The sequence below is a fragment of the Syngnathoides biaculeatus genome, chromosome 16 (genome assembly GCF_019802595.1).
Source record: "Syngnathoides biaculeatus isolate LvHL_M chromosome 16, ASM1980259v1, whole genome shotgun sequence".
Lineage (NCBI taxonomy): Eukaryota > Metazoa > Chordata > Actinopteri > Syngnathiformes > Syngnathidae > Syngnathoides > Syngnathoides biaculeatus.
Genome location: NC_084655.1, coordinates 7374612 through 7392897, shown reverse-complemented (window position 1 = coordinate 7392897; position 18286 = coordinate 7374612). Strand labels below are relative to the sequence as shown.

The 18286-nt window shown below is 40.3% G+C and overlaps 1 protein-coding gene across 2 annotated transcripts in view; it reads right to left on the bottom strand.

Moving 5' to 3' along the window:
* tmem104 (transmembrane protein 104) overlaps positions 1 to 18286 on the bottom strand; it is a 62096-nt gene that overhangs the window by 29616 nt on the left and 14194 nt on the right. For both annotated transcript variants that reach the window (XM_061847057.1, XM_061847058.1), the window contains exons 7-8: positions 5439 to 5538; positions 3050 to 3146 (exon numbers count right to left, since the gene is read on the bottom strand). In XM_061847057.1, the coding sequence (XP_061703041.1) occupies positions 3050 to 3146; positions 5439 to 5538 (197 nt within the window). The remainder of the gene's footprint in view (positions 1 to 3049; positions 3147 to 5438; positions 5539 to 18286) is intronic.

The window sequence follows — 18286 nt, the reverse complement described above, 5'->3', positions numbered from 1 at the left end:
ACAGATCTCCTCTTTGTCCAATCAGCAAATTTGACGAATTGATTTGACTTTTCGGAGAGGCCCTGTGTCACGTGCTAAAAAAAAACAATGCACCAAACAGCAGTTCTGTTATTTTTGGGAGTCCTTGAGATGGGTGCTGGAGAGTCCTCCCAGTGGGCATGAATTCCTTCTGCAGGGGGACTTCAACGCTCAATGGGCAATGACATGTATATTCATACACACACGCGCACACACACACGTTATATGAACCTGTGTACCTGCGGTTTTACCTATGATCTACAGCTCGATTGGAGTAATCAATGTGGATTGGAGGTTAAATGTGCATACAGTATTAGGATGCGTAAATTTGATCACAGTTCACCGGGCATGTGTGTCATGGTGCCAGACAGAGATTATTTTATTGCAGCATTGTCTTCACTTGGATGAAGGAACCAGGATGAGCTGTGAGCTGTCAACAAACTATTTGAAAAGAATTGATTACCGTCTACCATTATCATACCAAAACAACACTATACCAATACAGTCAATGTAAACCCAATAGCTCCTTCCTTCCTCTCTACCCCTTCCAGACAACTGGAAATCATGGAACTCATGAACAATCCAATGAACACAACTGCAAAAATATTTTTTTCCTTTTTAATACTAGAGTTGCATTCAAAGTTTTAGTTTAGCAGTAATGGAACTCCTTCATTTATGATAAATAGTTATGCCAAATATCATGTCTGGGTGAATTCATATTCACTGGTTTTACATTCAATATCAATCAGTATCACCTAGTAAGTTTCTTTCGGCTTGTCCCTTTCGGGGTCGCCACAGCGTGTCATCTCAGATGAACGCGTATATATGTTTGGCACAATTTTTACGCCGGATGCCCTTCCTGACGCAACCCTTCTCAGGGAGTGGAGGCCCCAGTGGGATACGAACCCACAACCCCTGGTTTACCAAACCAGTGCTCTAACCACTGAGCTACAGGGCCTAATCAGTATCACCTAGTAACCAACATTAAAATACAGAAGTATACGAGGATTAAATGTTCATAAAAATAGCAGAAGTTGTATTCTTAAAAAACGTATTTAATATTATAAACCACTGTAACATACATGGTGTGAACATTATTATTGTGGTCAAATATAGGAAAATAAATTAAATTGAACATTAACTTAAAACTGTACCTAAAATATTTCATGACCATTCTAAAAGAGTAAAATGTATTGAACCGAAGTTAAATCCAATTATATTTATTTTACAAATAGATGATTGTACAGGACTTAAAAAAAAAAAATAAAAGGTTACACCACTGTAATTTCAGATTTATTTCAGTGATTCCTTGACGAGGCAGCCCAGGCATCACTGGTAGTACAAGTACTATACCTTCAGAACTGCTGATATTTTAACACATTCATACTTGTTGTTAAATATAACCTTACAGTAAAGGACAGCATCGGTTCTCGACCACAATCTGTTCCAGAAGGCGGTTCCGGAAGTGATTTGTTCAAAAACTGAATCGATATATTGCATTAAAATGAATAGAAAAAGAAATAATGCGTTCCAAGCCTAAAAAAAAAATGGGCTTTTTACAGCATTTTTGAGCATTTCCTGCTAATAAACTACATAGTAAAAATTTTGTTTTGAATCTGCTTTATGGGGGGGCTCAGTTGCAGCCAACTTTTTCTTTTTAAATTCACCTACTGGAGTCAATTTCACTTCACAACATTCCATTTGGAAGACATGTCTATATGAGTAGACCCAGTAAAAGTCATGAAGCCATGTCTGAAAAGACAGGAAAGCTGCCATTGGCTTAATTGCTCCCATGACCTTAGTGATGATAACCAGTTGAGGGAATGGATGAAAGAACGTCTATCATGTGTAGACCCCCCCCCCAAAAAAAAGACTCACAAATTCAAAGATTTTGGTTAGTCTGTATGTGACAACAATGTCTAAGTGAAACCCTTGCAAGACTGCTTACCTTTCTACTATTGTTCCTTTTGAATACTGAAAGTCATCACGATCTTGAATATCTCATCGGGGATTCAGAGGTGTCTACTTGGATGCAACACAACCAATTTTTTCATGGAATTTTTTTTTTTTTTTGTTTCGCCAAGGGGGAGTGGTCAATTATTTAAACTGGTGATGGAAGAGTCTGGGGAGTCTCTTTCGGCCAGAGCCTTTTGATAAGGTGGCAAGGAACGAAGAGGTAGCGGAGGAAGTGGGTATTTTTCATGCCAACAAGTTGCTGGATGTTTTAACAAAGCTCAGCTAGTGGTGAATTATTTAAGTGAAAGGTCAACTCAAATAAAAACAGATTTCATTGATGGGAAAGTAGCACAACCACAAGAAAGGAGCAAAAACTTCCAAAAAAAAAAAAAAAACTTCACTGGAGAATGCAATTTCTGTAGAAATTGTGTGATTAAGAGCTGATGCTGACTTGAAATGCAAGTAAAAAAAATTGAAAATATGTAAACATGCTTGTTTTGCTGTTTTTTATGAAACTGTATGAATTTTGGAAGATCACTAGTTTATTAATACGGTAATCTTAAATTGGAGTTATTTGAGTTTGAAATGGTCAAGCAATGTGGAAGGAGGTGGTGAATAAGTAAAATATATCAATTTGGGTATTTTATTACTAAAATGTAGGGATTTGGATCATTTGGAGAAATGTTGGAGGAACTGAATATGTAAGATTCATTTTCGGAAATTTATTGTAAAATCATTGAATGGTGGGGCAAGCCTGAATTTCCCAAATTTTTGGAATACAGTTTCAGAAATGTGGAAGGAGCAGAAACACCAAAAAGTAGTTTCAATAAGAAAGAATTTAGGTGGAGAATCACATAAATCGAAAGGCTCTAAGAGCTTTCAATGGAAAAGATTGAAGTCAACACAGTTTCCAAGAATTTCAATCACGCTGTTACAAGTATACTGTAAAAATAACTTCATGAAGAAAAACGGCTGTACTCATATGCGTTCCAGCACTGTCATTTCAAATGCAATACTGCATCACTGCCACTTGTAGGTTGTTATAATTAACCACAGCAGTCATCAAAAGACTCACCAGAAAAACTCTGTAGGCATCTTTCCTGGTCACCGACCCCCAGCATGCATCCGTGTCATTGTACTTCACAGCTCCTGTGCTGCATGAATGGTTTCCACTGAAAAATTTAACAAACATAACGTTTCAGTGTATATAAATATTTTAATTAGATCCATATCAACTGATAATTAAGACTATGATTTGCTTTAACTTCATAATTCGACTATCATTGATCGGCTCTGCAAAAGCCATTTACTCCGCGTCACCATCATGAACAGTATATTTGAATCCAAAACCTACTTTATTTTCAGATCTTGTGTGTCTGCTGATATAGTACAATAAATATCTGATCATCAATTAAATTATTTAATAAAAATCATGTCAGCAGTGCAGGTTAGGCAACATGTCTGAGACAACACGGAATGCATAGATTAGACAAACTTGTTCTTTCGTGATTCCAGTTTGGCAGACTACTGGAATATAATTCTGTATTCAGATACAGCCACATCCCGTCCTTTAATTCACTGGGCTTCATCTTGTCAACTCAAAGCCGCCCAGACAACATGTTAGCATGGCTACGAGAAAAACAATGGCTCGGGCTGTGTGTAGTATAAGAACAAAATGGAGGAAATTGCTTGCTGGACATAGTGATGTATGGGAAAGCGCTTTAATTCAAGGATTGCTTGATGTATGTTACACGTACTTTTAATATTATAGCGCTCACAAAGAGGCAACAAAACTATGTAAATTACCAAGCTAGAGGTAGGTAGCACTAATGGTTTTACATCAACATGCCAGCTTTTTGTCGAATAATGCTCTAAAGAGTGGTTTGACCTGACTGATTAGAATACATGACCTGAATAGAGAACACTTTTTAATATGCTCAGCATACAGTACACAGGTATATACAGGAATAGAATAAGTCAAGTAAATACGCACATTGCTCCATCTTGTGCTCGGATCGGTGATGGGTTATATTTGTTTTTTTGTGTTTTTTTTTTTTTTTTTTTTAAACTCACTGATTGCTGATCGGCCCCGAAAATCCTGATCGTGTAAATCCCAATTTTAATTGATGTTGTACTTCATATTGAGAGCTGTTTCTAATATTTTCATCTTCTCATGCGAAGTATTACAAACAGCTCCCAGTATTGTGCATGACACTTCATCACAAATGCAAACTACAACCGGAATAATAAATTAAAATGATGACTCATGTCCTTAAAATTACAAAAAAAGAAAAAATAATTAAATATAGATTGTAAAAATATATACAAAAAAAAAAAAAGAAAAAATAGGCAGACCAATGGAGAAACTGGTTAGAGCGTCTGCCTCACAGTCCTGAGGACCAAGATTTGAATCGCCGCCCTGCCTGTGTGGAGTAGGCATTTTCTCCTCATGGTTGTGTGAGTTTTCTCAGGGAACGCCGGTTTCCTTGCAAATCCTCAAAACATGCATTAATTGGAGAATCTAAATTGCCCTTAAGTGTGATTGTGTGTATGTTTGACTGTTTGTCTCTAAGTGCCCTGTGATTGGCTGGGAACCAGTTTAAGGTATACCCTGCCTCCTGCCTGAAAGATAGCACCGAGGGGCAATTTAAAGTGTCCAACTAATCTTGTATGTTTTTGGGATGTGGGAGGAAACCGGAGTGCTCGGAGAAAACCCACGCACGCACGGGGAGAACATGCAAACTCCACAGGGGCAAGGTCCGGGATCGAACCCAGAACTGTGGGGCCGACGCTTTCCATCTGACCACCGTGCCGCCTTATTGTATGTGTGTGTGTGTGTGTGTGTGTATATATATATATATATATATATATATATATATATATAATATATATATATATATATATATATCCCTTTTTGTTGCGGCACCTCAGATGCCCTCTGCATTGCTGCCCCTACACCGTGATAGGCATACAGTGCTATCACCCCTTCTTCACATGCACAATGAAAGGAAAAACAAAAACCATCCGTCAAATTGGCAAGTGTGGTATGAAAAAGCCTTATGAGAGAGAAGACGCAAGTGTACCACACTCCGATCCCACCTCTAACACAACACAATGTGCAATGTGCATTTGTGCACTTCAGCCTTCATAATAAAGCATTGTGGCAATAAAAATATGTCTGGAAGCTAGTGGACACCAGTGAGATTCCCGGGAGCACCGGCAGAGGTGGGAGTTCAAGCAGAATCATCTCGCACTTATTGTCTCCACAAACATGGGTGGGTTGGGGGGAGGATCTGTGTGACAGCGCTTGAGCATAGGACGGATACGCTTTGTCCGGCAAAAACATGGAAGCAAATAAGCCTTCCAAAATGGAGGAAAAAGGGTTGGCACGTTAATTATATGCCAGTTACATTCTGCAATAAAATACAATAATGCAATGGAGAAGGTGTTATAAGGAAGCTCACCAGGCCACCTCCATCAGGGATATTGGCACAGCTGCGGCGTAGATGGCTAGGTCTCCGTACAAGTACACAATGATGCAGATGTAGAACATGTTGACACCCACTAGAAGACAACGTTTGGAGATGATAACTTTATTTGTCCCATAATTGTATAGGAAGGAATACAATAAGAGTATGTGGCAACTGTGAATGAATAAATATTACCATAATTTCTCATGTACAGAATAATTCTCATTACTCCCCAGGTATTGTCAAGTCAATACAGCACACTATACATGGGAATAGGGGAAGATCGAAATAAAATTCATATTTTATAAAGGCATACTGCCATCTAGAGGTTATGAAAAAGGTCCAGCTTACGCTTTCCAGTATATATTTACATAACCTGGCAGAATTTGTGAAAAGTTTTTTTTTTTTTTTTTAATAGATGCAACTGTTGACTGAACAGCATCCATTTTTAATTTCTTCATGGTTTTGTTTTGAATAATGATAATGTGGTTCTGATATTTTTGACAGTATAACTTGAATTAAATTAAAATTAAATGTTTTTCTCCTGGCCATCCATATTTTCTTTAAATAATTCTACCCGTCTTAGAAATTCTGCCTTAGTAATCAAACATATGAACACAATTGTGTGATTTCTCATTTGATAAATAAAAGTAAGGCTGTGAACTTCAAAATAAGACCAAGTAAATAAAAAAGCAAATATTTGATGTTAAAATAAAGTGCTTGAATTCAGAAAAATTATTTTGAAAAAAATACATAATACTTCATGTTTTGATCATAAGCATAGAAGCAAAAGATTGCATTGTAAAAAAATGGAGGACACATAGGTAGAGGCATTTTCCAAATTTTCAATCATTATATATATATATATATATATATATATATATAGGTGCACATTCCACATGAAAGATTACGACATGCACATGTGAATGCCAAAATGTACATAAATAAATGCACTACAGGTCCATACGGAAGTACTGTATATGTGAGTAGCAGAATAGTCAGTGACGCAAGAAACAGAAGACATACTCCATAATCACAGTGGTGATGTTAATAGAGTTTAGAGTGAATGGGAACAGCAATAACTATTGTCAGCAGCATAGCACCTCCCAAAAAATATATATACATAAACATTTGGGAATCAAATGAATTGCAGCCAAACTATAGCCAAATATGCCGGGCCATATGGCGAGATGCTCTCAGCCACTCGCCAGCTGATAACCTGCTGACCAGGATTTGAGTAAATGGGATCTGGAAAAGATAGATGAGTGGTAACTCATTCATAAGCAGAAATGCTACATTTAGCGATCAGTTTTCCTCTCCAATACTTTATGGAACAATTTAGTCCCAGTAGTTCACATTACAATATAAAATTTGTTTCCAGTCCTGATTTGAAGTTTCAATTTTCAGCTTATCCATCTTGAAATACAGGAATGAAACACTCACAAGACGAACACCTCAAGTTTTGTTTACCCTTGCAAAACACGCCATCAACAAAAATTCTCTAGTAATTGTATTTTTTTAAAACTTACATGTTATGCATCCAGTAACCGTTTAATTCCCATTCTAGTATAAGGTGCAAAAGAAAGCCCCCCCCCATTAACTGCATGGGTTGTGCTCAGAGCAGAAGTACAGCGTTGAGAATGACCAAGTTCGAAAAACACTGAAAATGTCTGCCTTTGGCAGACATAAATCATGCAATGTGTTTTATAAAACACGCTGTTAAATGATGACCTCTGGTTACATCTAACAGTGTAAATACAGGGCAGTCATAACATTTTGAAAACTTAAAATATGAGTCCAAACAACCAAAATAATTTTGCCAAACTTCAGACAAAAATGTCGACTGATTGAAATTTATATCAAGTAGACGACTGCACTTACAAGTTATACTTCAGAAATAAGTACACAAGTTATTTGTTTACATATATGTATTAGAGAGAGAGAGAGAGAGAGAGAGGAGAGAGAGAGAGAGAGAGAAAGAGAGAGAGAGATGATGAAATATAAAAGTGAGTGATAAAATGAGTGATCTACAGGGCCAATGCTACAGATCGGCCTAATCGTATTAACAGTTGTCAATTATACAATATTTGAGAAATTTAAATACAACTTACGTTTGTGTTTCCTGGTTTAGATATGCTCCTGGATATTTTTTGCTTCTCGGCTTTCATAATTGATCATATCAAAACAGAGTGCACAGCACTTTGCCGGGAATGTCCAGTTTTTGTATGAGTTCAGTTAGACCTCATACAGTTTTCATTCCGATCTTCACGGTTATACTTTTTTCAAGCCATCCCTATCTGAAACAGTTTTTTTACCCTGTGGTTTTTATCAATTTCCCTGGCACAATCTTCATCTTTTTGCTCCAAGACTTTCGCCATACAGGCAAATGTGCAGACCGCTGAATAACATGTGCGTACATATGTATATAAGTTATAACTATGCCGTAGTAAACAGAATGCTTCTCTATGAAATGTTAACATCAGAGGGGAAATACCGCTGAAATACCAAAAAAATGTTGCCGGAAATCCGAATGTCGTAATTATAAACATCAAATTGAATGCAAACAGATAGCAGTGCCGTTTTTTGCTATCACAGCTGTGACTAATTTCACAACGAGCGTTGCCGATAGACGCTGGCGGCCGGTCCTGATCACAACCTCTCCCCGCATCAAGCCATACCCTGCCCCCCCCCAAAAAAATTCAACAGATTTACGTTTCACAAAAATCAAATTTTTAACTGAAAAAAACTCTGAATTCTGCGAATCAATGGAAAATTGTCATCCCTGGAGGTAGGTACTGCAATGGCAACCACACAAACTGCAAATTACTGCCACCAAAGAATAAAATCCAGATGTGGGTAAAACCTTGCTATATTTTAGCAGCAAGGTAATAAAAACGTAGACTATTGAGCAAGCAGTAGAGGAGGAGGAAGAAACTGCAGGTGTGGGAGCCCCATTTGTCCATGCATTTTTGTCCAATGTAAATTCTGTATATTCTGTAAATTATTTTTCTGTCAAAAAGTACTCTGTGTTGTGTTCAGATGTGGGATTTTCACAAAAGAAAAAATATTGATGTAAGAAGTAATTCTCAGCTATCATTCAAAGACAGATTTAGCTTAAACTAACCTATATTTGATAGATGATTATCAAAACAAAATGTCATAATATAGACATTTTTTTTTTTACCTGTGGAAAGATGAGAGTCTAATCTTTCTTTTGGTGGTTACATACTCATAGCACACAATAGTATGCACTAACACTGCATGGACTTCAGGGATAGTGCCGCTGGATTGGCAGACTGGGGTGGTGGTCCTCCTTTTTAAGGAGGAGGACCAAAGGGTGTATTCCATCTAGATGGGTATCACACTCCTCAAGCTACCTGTTAAGGTCTATTCAAGGGTGCTGGAGAGGACTGTCTGTCAGGAAGTTGAAGCTCAGATCCAGGAGGAGCAGTGTGGTTTTCATCCTGGCCGTGGAACAGAGGAACAGCTCTAGACCCTCCGCAGGGTCCTCGAAGGTGCATGGAATTTTGCCCAATGAGTCTACATGAGTTTTGTGGACTTGGAGAAAGCGTTCAAACATGTCCCTCTAGGAGCCATGTAGGGGGGAGAGGGGTCCTTCGGGAGGATGGGGTATCGTACTGCCTGATACATTTGGTCCCGCACAACCAGTATCAAAGTTTGGTCCACATTGCCGGGAGTAAGTCAGACTTGTTTTCGGTGAGAGTTGGACTCCATCAAGGCTGCCCCTTGTCGCCGATTTTGTTCATAACTTTTTTTGGAGCAGTTCGCAGCAGAGTGTGAAGCGTCTGGGATGAGAATCAGCACCTCCAAATCTGAGAACATGGTCCTCAGTAAGAAAGAATGAAGCGGGAGATAAGCAGGCAGATCGTTGCAGCATATGCAGTGATTCAGACTTTATATCAGTCCATTGTGATAAAGAGGGAGCTAAGTGGAAAGTCGATCTACGTTCCTACAAACACGAGCTGTGGGTCATGACCGAAAGAACAAGATCCCGGATACAAGAGTCCAAAATGAGTTCCCCCCACAGGCTATTTGGGCTCTCCCTTAGAAATAGGGTGAGAAGTTCAGTCATCCAGGAGGGGCTCAGTGTCATGCCAGTGCTCCTCCACATTGAGAGGACCCAGATGAGGAGGCTGCGGCATTTGATTTCAGATGCCCCCGGACACCTTCTTGGTGAAGTGTTTGGGACATCCTACCGGAGAGAGACCCCGGGACAACTCATGACACTCCGGAAAGACTATGTCTCTCAACTAGCCAGGGAACGTCTCAGGATCCCCCTGGAAGAGCTAGATGAAGTAACCAGGGAAAGGAAAATCTGGGGATTCCTGCTAAAGCTTCTGCCCCCGCGACACCAACCGGAAAAGCAATAGAAGATGGGTGGATGGAATCATGATAATAGTTTGGCCATTATTGTGGAGCCCCAAAACCAAGTAACCAAATATTATTACTATGCTTACAATAAGGGGAAGAATATTCAACAGCATTATATGTACCAAATAGGCAATCAACAGTTTTTTATCAAAATCAAACAAAGTCTTTGTCAAATATCATCAATAGTCTGTAATATAAGCAATGACTGTGTAACAGTGATCAGCAGCACTGTATATGATGAGTAAATATGAATTACTTTATATCCAGAAATAAATGACAAACCAAAACAAATATATGAATCTTGTAAATTATGATAACTCAGACCCTGGACCATTGAGCAGATGAAATTTTACACCAAACAAGAATCTGAAAGTACTCTACCAGCATAGCTTCAACAATTAAGTGTTTTCAGTTCCCAAGTACTCATTGAGTGTGATTAAACTAAAAGGTGATTCAACACAGTGGTAAACATGACCCTCTCCTACCTTTTTGGGAATGTGCCGCAGGCATCACCTTTAAAATGAATGAATATTCATGAAAACAATAGGGTTAATCAGTTTGAACATGAAATATATTGTCTCTGTAGTGTCACTGTTTGAATATAGGGTGTTTCAAGTAGTATCCCACCTCTTGCGCAGAGTCAGCTAGGATAGGCTCTGGCACGCCCACAACCCTTGTGAAGATAAGCAGTACAGAAAATGAATGCCTGGGTGGATGGATACATTATTTATATTTACGTTTTATACAACATCCCAACTTCACTGAATTTGGGTTAGTAGTATTATTCCATGAAGTAAACGAAGTAGGAGCGTTCAACAAATTTAGCTTTGAATGCAGTCAGAAAGCAGAAAGAATAAATTAGCAGCATTGTATGCAATGAGTATACATGAACAATACTTTGTTTTTGCAGATGGGAATATAATTTATCCTGTACATGAATAGACAGAAACAAACGTGAATGTGAGGAGAAGCAAAAATAGTCAAAAGCATTATGGTGTAAGCAGCAGCAATATTAGTTTCCAGGAGTGGGATAAGAGATTAGTATATTCTACAGCAAGTACATACTATAAAACAAACAAAACGCAACAAGAATAGTCAGCAGCATTTCGTGTGACATGTATATGGATCAATAAATATCAATATTGTTAACTACACAATAAATCATACATCAACCTAAGTTGCGTACCGTCAGAAAATTTTGTGGACATTATTAATCAAGCAATGCTGTGGCTGTCTTCATCATCGGAGCAAACAACTCATCAGAAAATGTTAGCGGACAAACATGACAAATGTGAACGCTCTCTTTTTAAGATGCACAGTGATCACGCCATCTCATTGGTGCAAATATTTAATAGCTGTAATTAGATCAACAACAAAGGCAAAATTTTATTCATCCCATCTCCCCCCAACAACTTCCTTATTATACTTACACTGGGATGATCAGAGTGAAACCCTCATCTACCACCCTCTGGGGTTGAGGCAAGCGGGTTAGGGTGACTGAACTACGGCCTAGGGTGTCCTGATGCCAAATGCACATACTGCATCAGAATCAGAATCAGCTTTTTATTTAAGTGTGTGTTTAAAAAAAGAAAAAAGTTTTTTTCTCCGGCAGACGGTGCTGCCCTGGTACGACATACAGAGCAAAGAACAACAAAGAGATATTTCTATTTATAAGAACTATGGCTTAAACAAATCTTGCAAAATGTAAAATCTTTGTTTAAAACTGGTACAAGATAAGTGTGTCAATATCCCACATTGTGTAAAGCCTAGGTCTGAATATGGTGTTTGTTATGAACAATACGTGATGAGCACAAAAGTCCAACAACAGAATACTGCTCGGGTTCTAATTGTGGTGCCTGTTCTTCCCAATCACACCCTTCCAGGTCTTACTGTCACTGCCCACATGAGCGTTGAAGTCCTCCAGCAGAACGAGGCAGTCCACAGCCGGGGCGCTCTCAGCACTCCCTCCATGACTCCCAAGAAGGCTGGTTGTCAGATGGTGGCACACACAGATGCAATGGCTTATGACCCTCCTAATCAGTGCTTTTACTTGTATTTTGTCTTTATTTTTCTGGGAACTTTGCTCATCCATGCATCTGCTAAACCCACTAGGAACTTTTGGTCTTCGAATACTGACACAAAATAATAGTTTCAAGTGACTTTCAGTACAAACGTAACTTTCCAGATGAGTCAGAGAGACCGCCAGACTCGCTGTGGATTGTTGTTGGGCCAGCGAGGTAGTGCAGACAGAGGAGGGAAGCAAGAGCGGGGCTGTCATTCTGGCTGCCTGCTGAGGCTAAAGAAAAACCCACACAGGACACCTCTTCCAAGCCTCTACTTCACAAACGCCAGCTCCATCGCCAACAAATTGGACAATGTGGAATTACAATGTGCGGAAAATCGCTTTTTACGACTGCCGCATCCTCATTATAACGAAGACCTTGCTTCACCCGAAAATTCCCAATAATAGTGTGCACATAGCAGGCCACACACTGCAGCGCTGCGACCGGATTGAGGACTCAAGTAAAAGCAGAGGTGGGGGGCTCTGTGTATGATGACTGGTGCAACAACAACATGATTATTGAAAAACACTGTTCACCCGACATTGAGTACATGTCCGTTAAATGCCGGGCCTTTTCCGTCCCAAGGGAGCTAACTGGTGTTACCATAATGGCTGTTCCCACCAGATGCTAAAGCTAATCCAGCGCTCTCTCGCACCTGCTGAATGTCATTAATGAACAGCAGCGGGCCCACCCCGAAGTTGTTCACATTATAGATGGTGATATTAGGAAGACTAATCTAAAGACTGTGCTCCTGAAGTTCCACCAGCATGTTAAATTTCCAACAAGAGGTGTACTCCAACATTAAGCAAGGCTGCAGAACTACCCCCCATCTTCCCAGGTTAGCCACCTCTGCTTTAGACCACGTGTATTCCAACATTAACTACAGCTACAGAACCACACTTTCTCCCACATTGCCGAGTCAGACCACATATCCCTCCTGCTGCTCATCCCTTCATATATCCCCCTCAGACGCAGATCCATGCCCACCACAAGGAATGTAAATAACTGCCCAGAGATTGCACTCAGGATTGCTTTCCAAACAAAGACGAGGACCCATTTGAACACCAGGATATGGACACATAGACAGGGGCTGTACTGGACTATATCAAGTTCTGTATGGAAATTGTGTGTATGAAGAAAAGCATCGTGGTTCTTTCAAACCAGAAATCCTGGATGACCAGCCAGGTGCACTCATTCTTCAAGGCCTATGACACAGATTTCAGATCAGGTCTTTGCAGAGGTCTTTGCAGCACAAACTGGAAAAAAAAAAGTATAAAAAACACCAAAACAGACTACAAAAAGAAGATAGAGTCCCACCTTGCCAGAAACAGAGTTTGGGATTTGTGGCAGGGTTTACAAAGCTTCACCAACTTCAGAGGCAACAATGTGACACCAGGAGACAACTGGGTCATTGGAAAAGAAGCTCAGACACTTCTTTGATCACTTTGAATCATTACAGTGACACTCAGCAGCTACAGCCCTCTCCCCACACCCATCAGCTTCCAATAACTCCCCACTAACTGAACAGGAGCACAATGTAAGGCCTGTGGTCCTGGCCGTGAATCCCAAGAAGGCTGCTGGGGCAGACAGAATATTAGACAACGTGGTCAGAGCATGTGTCCACCTACCGTCCAGAATCTTCTGTAAGATCTTCAACCTCTCACTGGCCCAAGCAGTCATCCTTACCTGATTGAAATCCTCAACAATCCTTCCTATCGCCAAAAAGAAAATTCTTACCCGGCCTGAATATCTATCTCTGTTGCCCTCACACCCTTTTATCATGCAGTACTTTGAGACGCTGCTTCTCAAGTACATCAAATCCCACCAGTTCGGATACTAGGCAAATAGATCAACAGAGGATGTCATCGTCGTAGCTCTGCTCGCTGTGTTGAGCTACCTGGAACAACCACAGTGCAACACTAAAATGGTCTTGGTGGATTATAGCTCAGCCTTTAACACAATCACATACCAGACATTCTGTTGACTAAACTGGACATCCTGGGCCTCCCTCCTCAAACGTGCACCTGGATCACAGACTTTTTCCACCAACAGACCCCAAACTGTGAGAATAGGCTCCCATCTTTCTTCCACCCACACACTGAGCACCAGCTCACCACGGGGCTGCGTGCATTCCCCCCTCCTGTATTGTCTCAACACCTTTGACTGCAGCCCAGTCCACAATAACATCAGTGTCAAATTCGCCAATGCTCTAAAGCTGTGCCACCGTGATGGCGTCCATTTTGCATATTTTATTTTATGCGGCACGGTGGAGCAGCTGTAGAGCGTTAGGCCCACAGTTCTGAGGACCGGGGTTTAAATCCTGGAGCCGTCTTTGTGAAGTTTGCATGTTCTCCCCATATCTATGTAGGTTCTCTCCGGACACTCCGGTTTCCTCCCACATCCCATAAACATGCATTAATTGGACACTCTAAATTGCCAATAGGTGTGATTGTGTTTGTTGTTCATTTCTATGTGCCCTGCCATTGGCTGACTACCAGTTCAGGGTGTATCCTGCCTCCTGCCCGATGACAGCTCCAGTACTCCTGCGACCCTCGTGAGGATAAGTGGCTCATAAAATGGATAGATGGATAATTTCATGTATTTATTTTTACCTTGCACTTTTGTATGCACTGAAAGAGGAGAAGCTCTCCAATCTCGTGTATAATGGACATTCTATTCTATACTCTGAGCTATTTGGTGGATAGCCAGGGACAACACACACTCAAAAGTTGAGAGAGGCTACCGTCTCATCCACTGGGGTGAACCCCAAGGTAAAGGAAACAAGAAGTTGAGCAATCAACATACCCACACCTGCTCATCACCTCTCACAGTGCGCAGCTGTTGATTGGAAGATAATCTAACCCCTCTCGAAAAGACTGGTACTGGAGCCCAAACTGTTTATCAAGACAAGCCCAACTATATCCAGTTCAATTTTCTCAACCTTGCACACTACCTCAGGCTATTCCCCTACTAGAAAGATGGGGTTCCATGTCCCTAAAGTCAGCTTCTGTAGGCAGGGATCATACCGACATGGACTTTGGGTGCCAGCCAACTTACAATGCACCCGACCCCCTTCGCTCCTCCCACCAGTATTGTTCCCGTCCAGCCCACATGGATGCAGGTCATACATGGCCCACCTCTGGGTTTGCCTCCAGACGGGGGCCCAGTGTCCAGACAATGGGAAAGAGGTCCATTATGTTTACTCGTATTAAGGGGTCATTGAGCATGCTTTGTTTGGTCCCTCGCGGAGGACCTGTTTGGCATGGGTGATCCTTCCAGGGGTGTGAAGCCCCAAAACAACTTTGGTCCAAGATCACAGAGACACACAAAACCCTTCACCTCAATAATGTGATTGTTCCAAAAGGGGTGGTTACGACACATAGGTTTCATTTTTCAGTCTTTATTACCATTTACTCTTCTGATATTTTGTTTCTAATTATATATATTTTTTTACTCTTTACCTTTTATGGTTCCTTTTCATGCTTTGTATAATAGACATTTTTTTACAAATAAAATTGTAAAAATTTCCACTTTACTCATTACATTTTATCTTTTATGATTAATATTTCATCGATGTATAGTTGATTTCTATTTTATATATAATTTTGGGATTATTTTATTTGAATTTATCGATAGTTCCTTTACACATTTTCAGATTGCTTTATTCATATTTGAGTGGAAACCCATATAGTCACTGTACAGCATTTGCAAATTCACATATGAATGAATTTTTGGGGAGGAACCTATCCCCCAGTATTCCGGTAAACTCCTACTTATTTCCATTTTTGCTATACACCGTTCATGAAATTTTTTTCCCCCAAAAAAAGGAGCATCAATTATCCCCAGATATTTGCAATTTGCAATTGGGCTTGGTCAGGATCCTGATTATAATTAATAATTGGTTATACTATGCTTTTAAGTATAGCATGTTATTCATCTATTCCTATTTCCACTGCCCTCTATTTTCTACTGCCTGTATGAAAATTATTCATCTCATACTGGATCCCAATGACTAGCGTATCTATTGAGGTGGCCTGTAGGTGTGTAAGAAAAGTATCTTGTTAGCTAAAATAAAAAAAAGAGAAAAGCAAAAGCCTTTAAAATGCTTGCTCACAAATGTGTCGTCGTAGAGTTTGCCCTCATTAACCTTCCTTTTCATGCTTATAGTCTGACGTGTCTGCTGGGAGAAGATCGGAGGAAATTTTTGATGAAGAGACATTGGAAGCTTCACAAATTAAATCTAAATTGAGCTCAGCCCTGAGGCGGCAGCCGGTCCACACAAAAACCCTGCACCACACAGACACACACACACACACACACACACACTGTCCCTAAATATCCACAAATAGGACACTGCAGCATTTAACGTGATGGCAGTTGACCTTGTCAACACCAAAACTGATGCAGGAAGTAGAATTCTCAAAACACGGCAACATGTCCAGTCTACACAATTTCCAACTTTTGACTTTCTATAAATATCCCAAAAGTTTAATTAAACTCCATGTTTTCACATCATGTGGGTCTCCCAATTATTCTGTCTCAAGTACGCATTTTCACTTGTGGTCTCAGTTCCTTTTTTCGAAATCTGTTTTTTTCTTTTCTTTCCACGTCCTGACAAACAAATATGAAAACAGTTGATTGCGATTTTGCACCTACGGTGTTAGCATTTATTTTAGTCTTTAGTCTTAAAATTAACGTGGGAGCTGATGACAGGGGAAAAAAAAAAGCTTCGCAGTGAGTCAAAACTTTCCCATTGCAACATTTCACAATGAATTGGGACAAAATTCATATAAAGGTTGTCTCACAGTATCATAGGGAAAAAACTTTGTGCCTCATTGGTGGGTAACATTTCACAGCATTCAGCACCATCCATTAATTTAGAAAAGAAAAATAATGTGCCAACATATGGAGTTCTGGTGCATACCCTTCAAAATGAGAGGCTACAAGCTGACAAGAGGAAGTTATATTAAACTCTGCCCATATAAAACAGTCTGACTAGACTTGAATCCAATGGAAAATCTATGGAAAGAACAGAAAAGAATCAATTAGTGTCAAAGAAAAAAATTTAAAAAAAAGCTACTAGGATGGCCCAGGCAATCAATAGACTTGAATCCAATTGAAAATATATGGAAAGAACAGAAATTCAAGGCAAGACTTGAAGATTGCTTATGTAGAGGAATCGGGCAAAATCACACCAGAGCAATGCATGCGACTGGTTTCTCCATAGAGGAGGCATATTGAAGTGGTTTTCATGTGCTTAAGTGAACCAACATTAGGAGTTAGCTCGTAGAAATGGATGCCAGCGAAAGCTATTCCCATGGGAACCACAGGACGAACGAACAGTTAAAACGGTTTGTGTACGTTCACTGAGTGTCAAGACGCTCCTTGAGAGAACAAATCACTCATCGTACGAGTTCGCAGTGAACAGCTGCATGCGTCTCTGATGCCATAATAATGCATACATACTAGTACGTCACTCTTTAACGGATCGTGAACGAAGTAATTCACTGAAAGAATCACTGACAGTACATTCAGTTCAGTACAGTCCCTCTGCTACCTACTCATTGGTCATTCACCAAAGTGAGCGATAGAATGCTGGCAAGTCATGGCTCACATGGATGTATGTTGAGTAAATCCCCTCCTCCACCTACATGCTATTCTCGTCGTCGTCTTTTCCTTTTGGCTTTTCCCGTTAGGGGTTGCCACAGTGTGTCATCTTTTTCCATCAAAGCCTATCTCCTGCATCTTCCTCTCTAACCCCAACTGCCCTCATGTCTTCCCTCACCACATCCATAAACCTTCTCTTTGGTCTTCCTCTCGCTCTTTTGCCTGGGAGCTCCATCCTCAGCATCCTTCTACCAATATACTCACTCTCTCGCCTCTGAACATGTCCAAACCATCAAAGTCTGCTCTCTCGAATCTTGTCTCCAAAACATCCAACTTTGGCTGTTCCTCTAATGAGCTAATTTCAAATCCTATCCAACCTGCTCACTCCGAGAGAGAACCTCATCTTCATTTGCGCCACCCCAGTTCTCGTTCCTGTCTCTTCAGTCCCACCGTCTCTAACCCATACATCATTGCCGGCCTGACCACTGTTTTATAAGCTTTGTCCTTCATCCTAGCGGAGACTCTTCTGTCACATAACACACCAGACACCTTCCGCCAGCTGTTCCAACCTGCTTGGATCTGTTTCTTCACTTCCTTACCACACTCACCATCGCTCTGTATTGTTGACCCAAAGTATTTCAAGTCGTCCACCCTAGTATCTCTTCTCCCTGGAGCCTCACTCTTCCCCCTCCAGCCATCTCATTCACGCACATATATTCTGTTTTACTTCGGCTAATCTTCATTCCTCTCATTTCAAGTGCATTGCTCCGTCTGTCTAAT